This window comes from Heptranchias perlo, chromosome 20 (assembly GCF_035084215.1).
Source record: "Heptranchias perlo isolate sHepPer1 chromosome 20, sHepPer1.hap1, whole genome shotgun sequence".
Taxonomy (NCBI): Eukaryota; Metazoa; Chordata; class Chondrichthyes; order Hexanchiformes; family Hexanchidae; genus Heptranchias; species Heptranchias perlo.
The window spans coordinates 51,129,898-51,147,914 of NC_090344.1; the positions used below are offsets into that span (position 1 = coordinate 51,129,898).

The window sequence follows — 18,017 nt, forward strand, 5'->3', positions numbered from 1 at the left end:
AATGAGATACGTTCTGCAGGTTTTCCAACCGTTTATTGTCCCGTTGAGTATTCTGGTCGGGTTTTGTGCTGGTGCTTTGTGGGGTTGTTGACTTTTTTTTAATGACGTGGTCATATTCTGGTGAGGCTGCTCTCAATTCTCACTCTTCCCTGTGGTCAGATCTTCGGGTCTATTGGGCCCTTTGGCATCTCTGTGCATATGTTAAGAAACTTTCAAGTATTGGGAGTTGACTGGCAGAAAGCCCAGTAATGCAAGATACTACAGGCAGATACATTAGCTGGAATAAAAGTCCCAAGGCCCTGCTGTGTTTCAGAGATGTGTATTAGTCTATGAGTGCAGCCATGCTTGATACAAAGCAATGGTGATAGGGCAAAGGCCTTCAGCACTGACAGCTCTCTGATACAAGTCAGGAAAGGGATGTGTCAACTCAATTAAAGAGACAGGTAAGGATACTGAGGCAGGGGAATTTCTAGAAAGAGCCAGGAATAGGTAGCTCTCTAGTTTGGGGCCAGTAACAATAAAAGGCTCATCTCAACACCAATTTGTTTCAAGCAGAGTCAACAATTAACGGATTGGCTTTGCAGATCAGCAAGAGGATCTTTATTTGGACATGGTAGGAGTGCCTATCATTGAGCTTGTTTGACAGAGGCTTTGATTACCCCACTAATCGGGTGCATGAGTAACGCCTTCTAGCTCAGTGGGATTCCTTTAACAGCCAGCGTGGCAGGAAGCAATCCTGCAGCATAAATGACCTGATGCCAGTGTTGTCAGCTACACTTGTGTCAGTCAGGCCATGAGTGGACTGTAGTGGTGATTAGAAATCCTACCACTATTGAAAGAAGGGAAAGGAGATCTCTTGGTATCCTGGCCAACATTCTTCGCCCAACCAACACCACCAACAATAGATTGACTAGTCATTTAACCACACAGCTGCTTTGGGGATTTTGCTGTGTACTAGATGCCTGTGGGATTTGTCCACATAACAACTGCTGAACAATCAATGCACATCATAGTAATCCATTGTAGGTGAAAAGCCTTGTGATGTTTCTCAGGGACCAATCAGCTGGCATGCAAAACCAGTCTGAATGAACGCCAGTTCACCAACAGGAATTATTCTCTCCAGGACACCGGGAATTGGCTCGTGCCCTGAAGGTACCTGGAGTGGGGTTCTCCCCACTAGCCCAGGTCAGCCTGGCCTGCCAGAGACTGGACCAACCAGTTATATAAAAAAAGCAGAGTGCTATAAACATGCACCTTGCTAGTTTTTTTTTGCTTGCCTCTCATCGCGTGAGAAGAAACTAACACTGACTACGAATAATGCTGATGTGTAGGGCGGGAGAGAGCTGTACCAGCAGGATGAACCTAACCCAGTCACAAAACGGTCAATAGAGCAACAATTGGTCAATTAACCCAAAAATTCTGCCAAATTTGGGTAAATTTAGGATTTGAGCTTCCTGGACATCACACCGTGCCATCCAGTATGGGCGGAGTATTTCACATACACTCTCTTACAGAGAAAGACACCCCGGGTTGCTTTTGACTTATAGGTGACTGATTGGATGATCAACCGAACCCACGGCAGAGCCGGCCGTGATTTTGAGGCACCGGCCTGGTTAACATCTACCCGGTCGTATCAAAGGGTTAAATATATGGAGATATTACATTGACTCCTGAGATGTCTTATCGATTTGGAGCCACAATCAGAAAGTAATGGTGAAGAACTGCTTGTGAGTGCGTGTGTGTATGTGTGTGTGTGTTACGAGGTAAGTGCGTGTGAGCATGTATGTGTGTGTTACGAGGTAAGTGCGTGTGTGAGCATGTATGTGTGTGTTATAAGGTAAGTGCGTGTGTGAGCATGTATGTGTGTGTTATGAGGTAAGTGCGTGTGTGAGCATGTATGTGTGTGTTATGAGGTAAGTGCGTGTGTGAGCATGTATGTGTGTGTTATGAGGTAAGTGCGTGTGTGAGCATGTGTATGTGTGTGTTACGAGGTAAGTGTGTGTGTGAGGATGTGTATGTGTGTTACGAGGTAAGTGCGTGTGAGCATGTATGTGTGTGTTATGAGGTAAGTGTGTGTGTGAGCATGTATGTGTGTGTTGAGGTAAGTGCGTGTGAGCATGTATGTGTGTGTTATGAGGTAAGTGCGTGTGTGAGCATGTGTATGTGTGTTACGAGGTAAATGTATGTGTGAGCATGTATGCATCTCTGCCCCTGCCCCTGCCCCAGCCCATCTGCTGCTGAAACCCTCATCCATGCCTTTGTTATCTCCAGACTGGACTATTCCAATACTCTTCTGGCCGGCCTCCCATCTTCCACCCTCCATAAACTTGAGCTCATCCAAAAATGTTGTCCGTATCCTAACTCGCACCAAGTCCCGTTCACCCATCACCCCTGCGCTCACTGACCTACATTGACTCCCGGTCTGGGAATGCCTTGATTTTAAAATTCTCATCCTTGTTTTCAAATCCCTCCATGGCTTCGCCCCTCCCTATCTCTCTAACCTCCTCCAGCCCTACAACTCTCCGAGATCTCTGCACTCCTCCAATTCTTGTCCTTTGCGCATTCCCGATTTTAATCGCTCCACCGTTGGTGGCCGTGCCTTCAGCTGTCTAGGTCCTAAGCTCTGGAATTCCCTCCCTAAACCTCTCCACCTCTCTACCCCTCTCCCTTCCGTTAAGATGCTCCTTAAAACCTACTTCTTTGACCAAGCTTTTGGTCACCTGTCCTAATATCCCTTAAGTGGCTCGGTGTCAAATTTTGTCTGATAATCGCTCCTGTGAAGCGCCTTGGGACGTTTTACTATGTTAAAGGTGCTATATAAATGCAAGTGTGTGTGAGCATGTATGTGTGTTTTATGAGGCAAGTGCGTGTGTCCATCTCTGCCCCAATGCTGCAGCCTTCCTGCTCCTAATCTGCTTGTTGCTAAATATAGACGCCTGCATTGCAGATGCACCATCTTCACAGACTGCTGTGTAGAAGACAGACTGGTAAAATACATTAAATATCTCGCGACTATCTGGCAGACCTGGCCGATGCAAATTGTTTATGCCTGACTTGGTTGGTTCACTTAATAGAAGCTGCTCCCTGGTGTGGGAGAAAGGCACTGTGCGAGAGTATTATCGGTGATACAGAACAGGAAGGCCCCAGCTTTGATCCCTAGTCTGTGCTGAGTCAGCTCCCAAATGGCCTCAGAGTCCCTGCTGTAGTGAAGGGAATCGACCAGCCAGTGCTCCCCCTCCTAGTCACTATCCAATGGTCCCCGGTTGCAGAGCAATATTAGTTGATGTCGGACGAAGGCAGGTTTGGGTTCAGGTGTGATGCCACTCGTAGTGTAATAGTCTGCCAATACTTGCTGTCTGGGTCCACGCACGGAGAATTGGTGCTTGGGTCAATTACCGGAGGGCTGGACGCCCCTTTGTAACTGTACCCCAGCAAGAGCAGAGGGGTGAAAGGGGAAAAGGTTGGAAGGTGGCTGTACCTGTGTTTCACAGAGGTTAATGGATTTTAGTCAATGTGTTATACAGAGAATAATCAATACCTCACAACCAGCTTCTAGACAGTAATCCAATGGAAGGATTCAGATTACATTGAAAACCTTGCCAGCGAAGCTCAGCCTCTTCATTATCTGAAGCCAATTCTAATAACATGTGAGAGGTAGTGAGCGTTCTTTGAAATTATGAAAGGATAACCTTTTATCTTTGCTCTTCCTTATGGGTATAGAGAATGAGCACCACTCTCGGCTCTGCACTTCAGCACTGCTCCACGATCCAACCTCCTCCTACTCCGGGGATGGAATGTGGACGAGTGGTCCCATCAAGGTTTTGCAGGATCGGGAATCCTGGCGACTTTTGCTCAAAAGTTTGTACATATGCTTAATGTGAGAGAGCGCGGCTGTATCTTGGGTTGCCAACCCTCCAGGATTGTCCTGGAGTCTCCAGGAATTGAAGATTGAAGCAACCCAGGAGAAGAATATCAGAGATGGGGATAAAAAGAGAGCCAAACATCATCCAATTGGGCAACAGAGTTTGATCGCTTTCCAATTGGCCGTGGGAAAGCGGTGCTCCGTGAGGATGGGCCTGTCAGGCGGCAGTGTGTGGGGGGAGGCGGGACTGTTGGAGGCAGGAGATCATGTGATGAAAGCTCCTGGAATGTTTTCAAGCAGAGTTGGCAACCCCGAGCTGTATCGTATTCCGTGATTGAACAGCCTACTGATACTCACTGTCCTGGCTCACACAGGAAGAGCAGCTGCTTGGGCAAAGTACTGGGTCGATACTGGTGCTCGAGCATCGACACTCAGCGAGAGTTAGCTCCTTCAGGAGAGGGTGGAAAACCAGACAAAAATAATCTGCTGAGTGAAGTGATATTCGTTGCATCGATCGCTTGTCCTTTCTGATGAAACACAGAGGAAGACTTGTGTTCCGAACTCTTGGTGTCATGACAACCGGCAGAGCCAATTTACACAGCATGCAATTACCAATTTCCCTGAGCTGGTTTATTGAATGCAATATATTTTCTCGGTGCAGCAGCTTGACACTAATAAGCAGTAAAAAGAAAAAAATAGGTATTATACACTTCCAGGGGAAGAGAAGACTTTATAGCAGCCTGCTGTGAAATATTAGGATAGAATTTGTATACTGCTTTTCATCACCTTAGGATGTACCAAAGTCCTTCACCTGGAATGAAGCAATTTTTGAAGTGTAGTCACTGTTGTAAAGTAGGGAAACACAGCAGCCAATTTTCACACAGCAAAGTGGTTTTTTGGTGGTTTTTATTGAGGGATAAACATAGGTTAGGATAACTCTCCTGCTCTTCTTCAAATAGTGCCATGGGATCTTTTACATCTACCTGAGAGGGTAGTCATGGCCTCAGCTTAATATCTCATTTGAAAGACGGCACCTCCAACAGCACAGAAGTATCAACCCAGATTATGTGCTCAAATCTCTGGAGTGGGAGTTGAACCCATGACTTTCCGACTCAGAGGTAAGAGTGCTACCCACAGAATCATGGCCGATACTTGGGCTATATGGATTATGTGTTACAATCCTGGCTCATGACATCTCTGCATAACTTGATCTGCTGTACAAAGAGGGCCACAGCCATTCTCGGTGTGACTGATCAGGCATTGGTGTGCTCTGCATTTTGAAGACTGCTTCATTTATGCCTCTGAGAAGATAGCCAAAATGGTGACAGTGTGCTGCGTGACTTTTATTGGCTGCAATGGTAACTCTCCCATCTGCTTGGACACTGTTATCAGCATTATCTCACCAAAATAAGCATGTGTTGATGTCACCCAATGTTTACAGAACGATGTGGAAACATTTATTTCACTGTATGCATCACTGTGCAGATTTGAGTGTCCTCTGTGCCTTTAACATGGGCCAAGTGCAGGCAATTGGGACAAGCTTAGTGGTATAAACTGGGCGACATGGACATGTTGGGCCGAAGGGCCTGTTTCCATGTTGTAAACTTCTATGATTCTATGGTATATCTGCAAAAGATTTATTTAAGTGCAATATAATGGAAATAGGTGCTCCTGAGTGAATGGATGAGATGATTTTACTCTGTGTGTGTGTGTGTGTGTGTGTATTTGCGAGTGTGTGCATCCACATGTATGTGTGCATGCATTTGTGTATATGCCATCCTGCTCTTGTAGTCCCAGTGCTTCTTCTCAGGCCTGTGGCTCCTCTATAAGCCATGGTCTCTGTGGGTATACCAGGCTGGTGGCCATGAAGTGTCCTTATGTACTGGTGAAGGAGCAGGAGACTTTCCATCGACAGCAACAAGCAGCCCTGATGCACCAACATTGGTCCCAGAAATGTCCTGAGACATTGTCATCGAAGGGGTCAGAGATATGTCACACGTTTATGCTGGGCATAGTGTTTACACAGGACTGCATCAACCTAATAACCAAACAGCAAATCCTCAATGCTGTCTCACCTTAAAGTGTAGGATGGGAGAGGAGTCCTCACAAAGTACAATTACACAGACTATTTTCTATTTTCCCACTTTTCTCGACCATTGACTTCAACACTATAAATCCAGGGGAAATTCTCCAAGTTAAAAAAAAATGTGAATGCCACCCATGGTTAAATAGCCCCCAGACACTCAGTGGCTGGGCTCACATGGGCAGAATGGCCCGTTGGGTGAGGGAACCAGAAGGCGGCCACTGCCTCTGTCACTGTATCCCAGCGTGGGTCAGTACCTTCGGGCAAGGACGAGAAAGGTGGGAGGGGGTGGGGGAGAGAGAAATGAATAAAGTATATTATATATTTTATAATGAAACATAATTAGGTGGAAATTGGATTTGTTCTGTTCAGACAAAAGGATCTAAGAAGTGATTTGACAGCTGGAAAAGTATCTCATGGGAATAGCAGAGGCTGAGCCAGACCCTGAACATCCAGATGCAGCAGAAATTATGGATATGGGAAGAAAGTGGAAAATATTCATACAGGCTCCAATTTATTTTTACTGCAGGTGCACGGAATCTAATTTGCACAGAATGCAGCGCCAGACGCTGAGACTCAGTGTTCTCACACAGCCTGTATTCAATTAAAAGTTGCAGCAATTTGGTCACAGTGGAAAGGAAAGCTGTGCAGGAAGGTAATTATACACATCTGCAGCGGCAAACATTTGGTCCTGTCGTTCTCTTCTATCCTCGACTATTTTTAATGATTGATTTACTTTCTCATACATCCTCTTCACACTATGCAGGACTTGACCCTGTGTGTGGCAGAGAATGGTCCCTTCCCCCCAACACCAGCTGATACGACTCTCCACTCTGCATTTGGACAGTCCACTCCCTCCCTTTGCACATCTGTGTGTTCATGTCAGGTTTTGCCTATTAGAAACGTAGAAACATAGAAAAATTTACGGCACATAAAGAGGCCATTCGGCCCATCGAGTCTGTGCTGGTCGAGAAAGAGCCACCCAGCCTAATCCCACTTTCCAGCACTTGGTCCGTAGCCCTGTGGTTACAGCACCTCAAGTGCACATCCAAGTACTTTTTAAATGCGATGAGGGTTTCTGACCCCCACCACCCTCTGGGTGAAAAAGTTTTTCCTCAGCTCCCCTCTAATCCTTCTACCAATCACTTTAAATCTATGCCCCCTGGTTATTGACCTCTCTGCCAAGGAAAATAGGTCCTTTCTGTCCACTCTATCTAGGCCTCACATAATTTTATACACCTCAATTAAATCGCCCCTCAGCCTCCTCTGTTCCAAAGAAAACAACCCCAGCCCATCCAATCTTTCCTCATAGCTAAAATTCTCCAGTCCTGACAACATCCTTGTAAATCTCCTCTGTACCCTCTCTAGTGCAATCATATCTTTCCTGTAATGTGGTGATCAGAGCTGTATGCAGTACTCAAGCTGTGGCCTAACTAGTGTTTGATACAGTTCCGGCATAACCTCCCTGCGCCTCGGCTAATAAAGGAAAGTATCCCGTATGCCTCCTTAACCACCTTATCTACCTGTCCTCCTATCTTCAGGGATCTGTGGACATGCACTCCAAGGTCCCTCACTTCCTCTACACCTCTCAGTATCCTCCCATTTATTGTATATTCCCTTGCCTTGTTTGCCCTCCCCAAATGCATTACCTCACACTTCTCTGGATTGAATTCCATTTGCCACTTTTCTGCCCACCTGACCAGACCATTGATATCTTCCTGTGGTCTACAGCTTTCCTCCTCACTATCAACCACACGGCCAGTTTTTGTATCATCTGCAAACTTCTTAATCATGCCCCCTACATTTAAGTCTAAATCATTAATATGGACCACAAAAGGCAAGGGACCTAGTACTGAGCCCTGTGGAACCCCACTGGAAACAGCCTTCCAGTCACAAAAACACCCGTCGACAATTACCCTTTGCTTCCTACCACTGAGCCAATTTTGGATCCAATTTGCCACTTTCCCTTGGATCCCATGAGCTTTTATTTTTTCCACCTGTCTGCCATGTGGGACCTTGTCAAAAGCCTTGCTAAAATCCACATAGACTACGTCAAATGCACTAGCCTCATCGACCCTCCTTGTTGCCTCCTATTGCCAAGGTAATTCCCTTCATCTGAAAATGTGGTCACTTTCAGCATGGCACAGACTGCAGCGTGATAGTTTCAGGTATAATGGAGCTTGGAGAAGAGGGGGTACTCGGCACAAGGGAAGTTAAAGAGCAATAGTGTTAGCTGGAGAGAGGTGAGAAAGGGATGAGATAAAAAGGAGGAACTATGAACACTGGAAATCCAAAATATAAGCAGAACATTTTGGAAATTCACAGCAGGCCCAGGAGCAGTTGAACAGAGAAGATAAGTCAACATTTTGCATGGTGCCTTTCATCAGGACCCAAAATGTTAACTTGTCTTTTTCTCTTTTCAGAAGCCAATGTTGAATAGGAAGGAGATTCGTGAGGAACATGTAGAGTAATTCCCCACTTTAAGCTTCACAGGATGGGAGGGCAGGTCACAAAATGGGCCATGTCGGGTTATAGCCCAGTCATCAACCCACACCTCCGCCTGGTGCAGCTCCATCGTGGGAACAGACCCCTGTGGTTCTGTCAAAAAATCTTAAATCGTCAATTTTCCATACTGGGGTGTGTTTTCCATTTATCATTCTCGGAACGTCAATCTCCCTATTCTTCAGGTTTATTGATGCTAACATTCTTCCGTGTCAGGCCCCACCAGTATGCGTCAATAGCGAGCTTTAACATCAGGAATCTGGCCAGCCCTGACTTTCGACTGAAATTGCTGCTTTCACACTCCTGAAGCAGTTTAGTGCCCATCATTGGTGAAGTGCCGCAGAGGGCATAGATCAACGCTGCCTGAGCCGCACACAAGAAAACAAACGACCTTTCAGTTCCGCCTAGGTCAGCAGTACCCAGACCCAAGCACATCCACTGAGGCATCGAGGAAACAGCAGCATACTGGAGTAATGAGAAAAGGCCCAGGACAGTGAATGGGTCCTCAGTTCAGAAAATGCTGTGCAAATTACAACACGTCCTAAGTCAATCCCATAAATACTGATAGAAAATTGGAATATAAAAGAGGAATATGCATAAAAAAAAATCAAAAATGCAATATCAACTACAAAAAATATATTTATTTAAAAATGGCATGTAACCATAAAATAAATTCTTCATATAATTTATGCAATCCAGTCCTTTAATATGCATATTTTTGTTAAAAATCATAATTGAAAAATTCCTGAAATGGTGAAGGCACTACGCAAAGTAGCAAGGGAATTAAAATAAAACTAGTAAAGAAGGAAACAGAAAAAATTCTAACTTACAAGCTATTTTTACTTTTACATGAAACTGTTAAGCTTTGGTAAAATGCGAAAAAAAAAAACCAGGGCAAAGGTTGCGGATTTTAAAATCCATGTATTTCAAAGTCTAAGAGCTGTCCAGGTTTGGGTGGCAGCTCCGACTGCGGAGCCCCAGTCTGCGGAAGGTGCACGGTGCGGAGACCCAGCAACATCGATCCAGGTGTAAAGGCCGAAGGTGCCGCCTGGTGGCTGGGGTTTTGTAATGAGATACGGTGCCGTTTGATGCAGCACAATGCTGCAGCAGTAATGTGAATAATATGCCAAAAAAAACAACTCAGTGATAACGTTTTGTCGAGTGGCACAATTCTGAACGGCAATTTGCAAGTGAGCGGCGCTCTCAGTCCCACCATAAAGCAATTGCAGAGATATAAAGAAAGAAATGCTGGCAGAGTTAATATCAGGCTGCAGTAATATCCTGTGTCCATGACAATATGAACCACTAGCGTTTAATTTTTGTTTGCATCATCATCCGGGTTACTCTGTTGACCAAATTTGGATGACATTATACCTGTCTCCATCAATCAGCATCAACTATTCTTGCTCAGTTTCATGACTGTTCTGATATTTCCAACACACACCTTGAGGGGAGGCTAGATTAGCACATGAGGGAGAAAGAAATAGAAGGATATGCTGATAGGGTCAGATGAAGTAGGGAGGATGGGGGCTCCTGTGCAGCCTGAACACCTCCACAGACAAGTTGGGGCCAATGGCCAGTTTCTGTGCCGTACATTCTATGTAATTCTATGAACTGTAAAGGCGTATTTGTCAACAGTGCAGCACAATCCTCTCCGCACCATTAATAGCCAGTCGAAGACATCTAATAATTGATCAGTAACAGAACAAGAAAGTTGTATCTGAACAGTAAATACATTTTAAACAATGTCAGTCATCTCTCCTCAAAGTCCCAAGGCGATTCACAGGAACATTATCAAACAAAATTTGGCAATGAGCCACATAAGGAGGCATTAGGACAGGTGACCAAAAGCTTGGTCAAAGGGGTAAGTTTTAAGGAGCGTCTTAAAGGAGGAGAGAGAGGTTGAGAAGCTGAGAGGTTTAGGGAGGGAATTCCAGAGCTTCGGGCCTGGACAACTGAAGGCACGGCCGCCAATGGTGGCCAAAAGAAATCAGGAATGTGCAAGAGGCCAGAATTGGAGGAGCGCAGAGAGCTTGGAGGGTTGTTGGGCTGGAGGAGGTTTACAGAGATAGGGAGGACTCTTTTTGTCTACAAAGGCATTTTAGCAAGGACATCTTCAGGGTTAGTGTCAAGGGCCTACTCTGCTACCAGCTATGGGTTGGCATCTCTATCTGCTTCATAGTTATTCATCTTTAGATGGCAAAGTTGTGGAACATGCAGCAGACAATGATAATCTTGGAGCCCCTGGTGGGATTGTACTGGAATACACCCCCTGATCTGTCCAAACAGTCAAAGCTGCTTCAAGATGCCTATAATATACTCAATAAATATACTGGTGGCTGCCTGAGCCTCGCTGTAACTGCCTGGTTCACCTGGTGTTTATGGCTGTCACAATGGTGTCATAAGCCAGGGCGTCAGAACTTCCCCAAACAGCCAGCATTCCAGTTTAGCATTCTCCTTCAAACAATCCAGGCACAGGGCTGTAAAGAAAGAAAGACTTGCATTTACATGGTGCCTTTCACAACCTCAGGACATCCCAAAGCACTTACAGCCACTGAAGTACATTTTTGAGATGTGGTCGCTGTTGTAAAGGCCACATATTGAATATTGCATTCAGTTCTGGTCACTAAAAGACAGGTACGGAAGTATTGGAAAGAAGTCTGTTCCCTAGAGGATTGAGTTGTGAGGAAAGGTTGGAGAAACTCTTTGAAAACAGCTGAACAAGAGGGGATTTTACAGAATTATGTAAGATATGCTAAGCGGCATGGAAAAGCCTTTTCCTTGAATGGTTTGTCCCGTACCTCTTCACTGTCTTAGCTATTTGCACATCCTTTTGTTCTCTATGTATTTCCAGTACCCCACTGAAATGTCATTTTATTTAATAAACTGTTTCCTTAAAAAGAAAAAAAAATTGCAAATGCTGGAAATTTGAAGCAAAAACAGAAAATGGTGGAAATACATGACAAGTGGCAGGTAACATTCGCAATGCACAAGTGCCAAGTCATGACCATCTCAAACAAGAGAATGTCAAGTCATCTCCCCTGACCATCATTGGCACCACCATTGCCAAATTCCTCCACCATCAATATTTTGGTGGTCATCTTTGACCAGAAGCTGAATTGGACCGGCAATATCAACACCATGGCTACAGGAGCAGGGCAGACATTGAGTACTCTGTGTGGCTCACCTCCTGACCCCTCAAGTCTATCCACCGCGTACAAGGCTCAAGTCAAGAGTGTATTGACATACTTACCACTCGCCTGGATGGGTGCACCACAACAACACTTAAGAAGCTCAACATCATCCAGGACAGAGTAGTTTGCTTGATCAATGCACCTAGCTCTAAAACCAATATCCACCCCTCCACCACCAGCACATTGTGATTGCAGTATGTGTGACCTACAAAGGTTACTTCAACAACACCTCCCTTCCCTGCGACCTCTACCACTGAGAAGGACAAGAATAACAATGTCATGGGAACACCATCATCTCCAAGTTTCCCTCCAAGTCACACACCATCCTGACTTGGACATATATCATTGATCCTTCATTGTCACTGGGTGAAAATCCTGGAATTCCCTCCCTAACACACTGTGGGAGCACTATCACCACAACAACTGCAAGGATTCAAGGAGAAGACCCACCACCACCTTCTCAGGAACAACTAAGGATGGACAATAAATGTGACCTTGTCAGCATCGCCCACATCCTGAGACCAAATAAAAAAAAGTTAATCAGCATCTGTAAAGATGAGAGACGGATTAACATTCCAGGTATAACCCTTCTGAACATGTTCTGACACTCATGAAGGGTTTTACCCGAAACATTAATCTGTTTTCTATTACAGGATGACTACAGTCGATGAAAGCCATTCGGCCCATCTTAGTTTATCCACCTGGAAAGATCCTAAGGTCCCCCGTCCCCCTGATATGATTCCAGAGTTTTTGCCTCTCCTGCTTTATCTCCAAGTCCAGTTTACATTTTGGTCACTCTGTGTGTGAAGAAGAATTTCTTTCTATCAGCCCTTAAATGACCTTTTACTAGTTTGAACCCGTCCCCCAGTTTAAGGCATCCTAATTTAAAACTATGCTGAGTAGTTTGCAAGTCATTCAATCCACCAGCAGCTAGTTCCGATCAGAGGTTATACCAGGGACACGAACCTTTCTCTGTACAGATGCTGATGAACTTGCGACGTGCTTTTTACTCGTTTTATATTGACCTCAGATTTTCTCGTTTCTGAATGGGGAAAAGTAGAAGAAGAAATATTTTTAACTTTGCCCACCAAAGCGACGGGTTCCACACGTCTGATCGCGAAATACTGTTAATAATTTACTGAAAAAAAGAATAAAATGAAGTCTTTGGCACCTTTTGCCATCCTATGGATCCGTATTTATTATTGATAGTACGCGCCGCTGGTGTAGTGGTATCATGCAAGATTCCCATTCTTGCGACCCGGGTTCGATTCCCGGGCGGCGCAGTAATTTTATAAAACTGCAATTATCCAACTACACAAAATAATTGCCGCATTTTATTATAAATTGCTATAGTTCGCGGCCTTTATAAGCATTGCAATTATTTCCAGTGTATTTTCACTATTTCTCCTCTGCAAATTACTCCGAGTTTACGGTTTTTACAAAAAAATTCTATTGATCATAAAATCATTGCATTTTATTGCTTTTTTTAAAGTAAAAGTACACTTTACACAGTAAATAGAGATGCCGGCAGATACCCCATTCAGTAAATTTGTGTAAATTTACATTTGAAAAGCCTTTCAATCTTCAAAACAGAACCCTCCAAATTGGGGGGGGGGGTGGTGGAAAGAGGAAGAAAGTTAACAGGTGGTTGTAAAAATAATTTAGATTAAAAAAAGAACTGTGATATTTTATACCGTCTTTCAAAAAAAAATCCTAAAAGCATTCCATAGACGACGGATTATTATGAAGTGCCGAAAATATTAAAATGTATAAAATATATACATCACAGTAGGTACAGCAAAGGAGGCGCCCATTCGGCCCATCGTGCCTGTGCCGGCCCTTTGAAAGAACTACCCCAATATATACATATTTCTTTCTTTATATTTATTTGTTTCTATATATATATTTCTAAAATGAAATTTAAAGCAATCTAAAGCACGTTCTGTTTTCATTACATAAAGAATAATGTATTTTAATTCCGTTGTTACTGTGTTCAATCAGTGTGAAGTGAAAAGTTGTTTTGAAAGTTGAAGGAGGCGCTCATTCGGCCCATCGTGCCTATGAAAGAACTATCCCAATATTTTCATATTTCTTCCTTTATATTTATTTGTTTCTATATATATATATATATTTCTAAAATGAAATCTAAAGCACGTTCTGTTTTCATTATATAAAGAATAATTTATTTGAATTCCGTTGTTACTTTGTTCAATCAGTGTGAAGTGAAAAGTTGTTTAAAAAGTTGAAGGAGGCGCCCATTCGGCCCATCGTGCCTGTGCCGGCCCTTTGAAAGAACTATCCCAATATAGACATATTTCTTCCTTTATATTTACTTGTTTCTGTATATATTTCTAAAATGAAATCTAAAGCACGTTCAGTTTTCATTACATAAGGAATAATGTGTTTGAATTCCGCTGTCACTGTGTTCAATCAGTGTGAAGTGAAAAGCTGAAGGAGGCGCCCATTCGGCCCATCGTGCCTGTGCCGGCCCTTTGAAAGAAAACTACCCCAATATATACATATTTCTTCCTTTATATATATATATTTCTAAAATGAAATTTAAAGCAATCTAAAGCACGTTCAGTTTTCATTGCATAAAGAATAATGTATTTTAATTCCGTTGTCACTGTGTTCAATCAGTGTGAAGTGAAAAGCTGAAGGAGGCGCCCATTCGGCCCATCGTGCCTGTGCCGGCCCTTTGAAAGAAAACTACCCCAATATATGCATATTTCTTCCTTTATATATATGTATATATATATTTCTAAAATGAAATCTAAAGCACGTTCAGTTTTCATTCCACACAAGGAACAATGTGTTTGAATTCCGCTGTCACTGTGTTCAATCAGTGTGAAGTGGGAAGTTGTTTAAAAGTTGCTGCCTGGTGGCCGTGGCGCGCTGCGCCGTGTGGAGGGCTGGCGCACGCGCAGTGGGCCGGGCCGCCATTTCCTCGCCCTGTGTCGGTGGAGTTTATTCTGTGTGATTTCCCCCCCTCCTCCTCTCCTCTCTCCCTCCCTCCGGCTTTGTTCGGCCGCCGCTGCTCGGCTCGGGGCCCCGCCGCTCTCCTCAGTGAAAAAAAAAACAACCTTTCCCCCCCCCCCCACCCTACCGCCGTGAGGAGCGTGTGATTTAATTGTAAGAAGAACGTTTTAGGGGAAAAAAAACCTCCTCCCCCCCCCCCCCCACCCCCCCCTCCTCCATATTGAGTCCTGAGCGCTTCACACAACGCTCTCACCATGATGATGGAGGACGACGGGCAGCCGAGAACCCTGTGAGTACGCGGCTGGGAAAGGCCGAGGCCTTCGCCCACCCTCCCGGTTTTCTGGTACTCTTGGTCGGGTGGGTTGGTTGGTTGGTGGGTGGGTGGGTGAGGGACGGGGGGGGGGGGGGGGGGGAGTTCTTTAGGCCAGGTTCGAGGCCCGGGTCTCTGCTTCACCCTTTAATATCTCGGGGCCTTTTCATTTTTGTTTTGCTTCCCAACTCCTCAAAAGGCCTCAGGCCTCGAGTCAGCCGGTTTTTGGCGACGTGACGGTGCTCGGGAGAGAGCAGCGCGGCGGCGGCGGCGGCCGAAAGCCCGCATTTTTCTCGTTGCCGTAGGTGTATAATTATTAATAATAATAATAAATAAAAAATTATACCCTAAAAGAAAAGCCTCCCCTTGAGGTGGAAGGAGTCATTTGTTTTTAACGAAAGACACACTCAACTTGGCTCAGCCTTGAGTGTTACCACTGACATCCTTAAAGTCGCATCCTCTTGTTTAGTGATTCAACAATCTCTGTACCCTAACTCAAAGGTCCAAGTGTCCAGAGATATTTTCTTTCCACCTCACCCTAAGTGTGTGTGTGTGTGTGTGTGTGAGAGAAACCCGTGTTGCTTGTTTCATATTCTTTGGCATTAAGTTTAGACAAGACTGTGCCCATTGTCTCCCCTGCAGATGTGGAGTTCCAGTGGATCAAACTAATTCGCATTTATTTTAAAAAAAACATAGTGCATTAAAATTTAGTTTGTTACAACACATTGAAGAGAAAAAAAAGCAGCAGTTTGTGTTCAGTGTTTTTAAGTGGTTTTGTATGTGCTTGCAGATTGACTTGGTGAATGGATGGTCAATGTGATGTGCCAATTTGAACATTTTCTGTATCATTTTTTGGAATAAGGTAGAATTATTGTGGTTAGATATTGTGGAAAGATAGCTATAGCTAATTTTGAGGGATTTTTAAAAGTGCTTATCCTGCTCAGTGTTTTGTTGATCATCTGACATACTCTTAAATTCTGTTCTTTGAGGGTGACATGTCTGGAAAAACTACAGTATATGAAGTCATACATAGTTGTACATAATGAAATAGGTATGATCTCTTTCCTGTTTAATATTGAGAGATTAAAATGATGGCTCACTGTGAATCTAGTTGAGAATCTAGTGGTTTGTCTGTCTCTGCTATGTCAATTGGCTGGCCACAGTTGGGTATTAAAACAAATCATTTCCAAATAAAAAATAAACAAAATTCACATGTGTTAATACATGTATTGGATGCCAGTGTGGTTTTTGTCACATAATTATGTGCTGTCTTTGATCCAATGGTAGAATCTGAAATTAGTATATTACAAAATGTAGTCCTGGGCATAACAATTATCCTTTCGTAATCCAAACATTTAGATACAGCAACGTCTGAATAGGAGACACAATTATTTTACAGGTTGTGTAACAAATACAGAATGCGGTGCACAAGTCTCCCTACAGAAGGCAAAAATGCACTTTTACCTGTACCTAATTGGTGATCTTATGTGATATTCTATACATGACAACTTGAAATTGTGGAAATTTCCCAAGATTTAAATATTTTGAGTGTCTGACCTGGTGACATCAGTCTTGTTGGCAAGTATCTGGTAGCCAACAGAGGGTAGGTCTGATTTGTTTTGAGAATTTTGCCACTTTGGGGTCTTGGAATATATGAGGAATGGTTTCAGTTCAGTAGTGTGATTTCTCTTGGCTCTTGTTAAGCTTACAATTCCTTTGTGGGAAGTGAGCTGAACTGTTGAAAATAGCATGATCATAGCCAAAAGGGCAAAACTGTGAGCCAGCTATTGTATTGTCTTTTAGATGTAGCATATTCATAGCAGTACACAAAAATTGCAGTGAAGGCCCTTCAGTGTTCTGTGATGCACTTAATTAATCACTGCAAAGTGCTCCCACCACCAGAACTTCACCCTAGTCTTTAACTGAAATTGTTTTCCAGATTTTAGCTGAGGAAAGATTGGATAGGCTGGGGTTGTTTTCTTTGGAACAAAGGGGAGATTTAATTGAGGTGTATGAAATTACGAGGGGCCTAGCTAGAGTGGTAGGGGTCTGGAACTCACTGCCTGAAAGTGTGGTAGTGGCAAAAACCCTCATGTTCAAAAAGTACTTGGATATGCACTTGAAGTGCCGCAACCTACAAGGCTACGGACCAAGTGCTGGAAAGTGGGATTAGGCTGAATAGCTCTTTTTCAGCCAGCACAGACACTATGGGCCAAATGGCTGCCTTCTGTGCCATAAATTTCTATGATTCTATAATACACAAGTTTAGGTGAGCAAAATCTATAATTGTATTGCTGAGTATTTCCAACCATTGAAGTGTATTTTGTATGAAAAGTTTGCATGCATGCCATTATTCAGTATTTGCTAAAATCCTTGTGACAACACTTTTTTGACTGTAGCTGTCACACTTGAAAAGCTTTTGTAGGAAGATTGCATGCTTGAGACTTTTTTTTTAAAAAAAAGTTGTGCATCATGTGGACAGTTGCTCAGTTGTCACAACCGGGTTGGCCATAAATGCTCGATAACCTTACTGGGATGCTTTCCCTTCTGCCAGCACTTGTCGCTGTCTACCAGTTGTTGCATTTAATTCTTTCCATACACAGCCCCACTGGTTTGGCTTTTGCCTTCCATGTAGTTCTTTCACATTGGCACCTGTATTCCATTACTTCAGCCATAAAGCACTTCTGATTGCAAACTGGATCTGTTACGACACTCATTACTTTTATCTTGGGCACTCTGTCCCCAGCTGATAGCTTGCACAGCCCATTCCAAACTGTTCATGTGTACTTGTTTAATAATATAGTTACATTATATGCCTACATTACAACAGTGACTACACTTCAAAAGTACTTCATTGGTTGTAAAGTGCTTTGGGACTTCCTGAGGTCCTGAAAGGCACTGGAGAATTGCAAGTTCTTTTTAGTTTATTTGCCCCAGATTCTCTGTCATAGCTCTAATGCAGTCTGTGATTTTGACAGCTGAGAGTTAATAGTGTGGGGTTAGCCTGCTTGTTAATGCCAGTGTTTTTCATCTTTGCTTTTGTTTTATCCCTTTTTGCAGGTTATTTCAATTTTCTAAAATTACTGT

The 18,017-nt window shown here is 43.7% G+C and overlaps 1 protein-coding gene and 1 non-coding gene across 3 annotated transcripts in view; both read left to right on the forward strand.

Moving 5' to 3' along the window:
• The first annotated feature begins 12,853 nt into the window (after positions 1 to 12,853).
• Positions 12,854 to 12,924, forward strand: trnag-ccc (transfer RNA glycine (anticodon CCC)). The gene has a single exon. It is a non-coding gene; the product is annotated as a tRNA-Gly (tRNA).
• A 1,657-nt stretch (positions 12,925 to 14,581) lies between these two features.
• Positions 14,582 to 18,017, forward strand: part of LOC137335865 (cytotoxic granule associated RNA binding protein TIA1-like) — a 41,314-nt gene continuing 37,878 nt past the window's right edge. The window contains exon 1 of one of the 2 annotated variants that reach the window (XM_068001358.1): positions 14,582 to 14,909. In XM_068001358.1, the coding sequence (XP_067857459.1) occupies positions 14,875 to 14,909 (35 nt within the window). In that variant the 5' untranslated portion in view covers positions 14,582 to 14,874. The remainder of the gene's footprint in view (positions 14,910 to 18,017) is intronic. The other variant, XM_068001359.1, reaches the window with a different exon arrangement.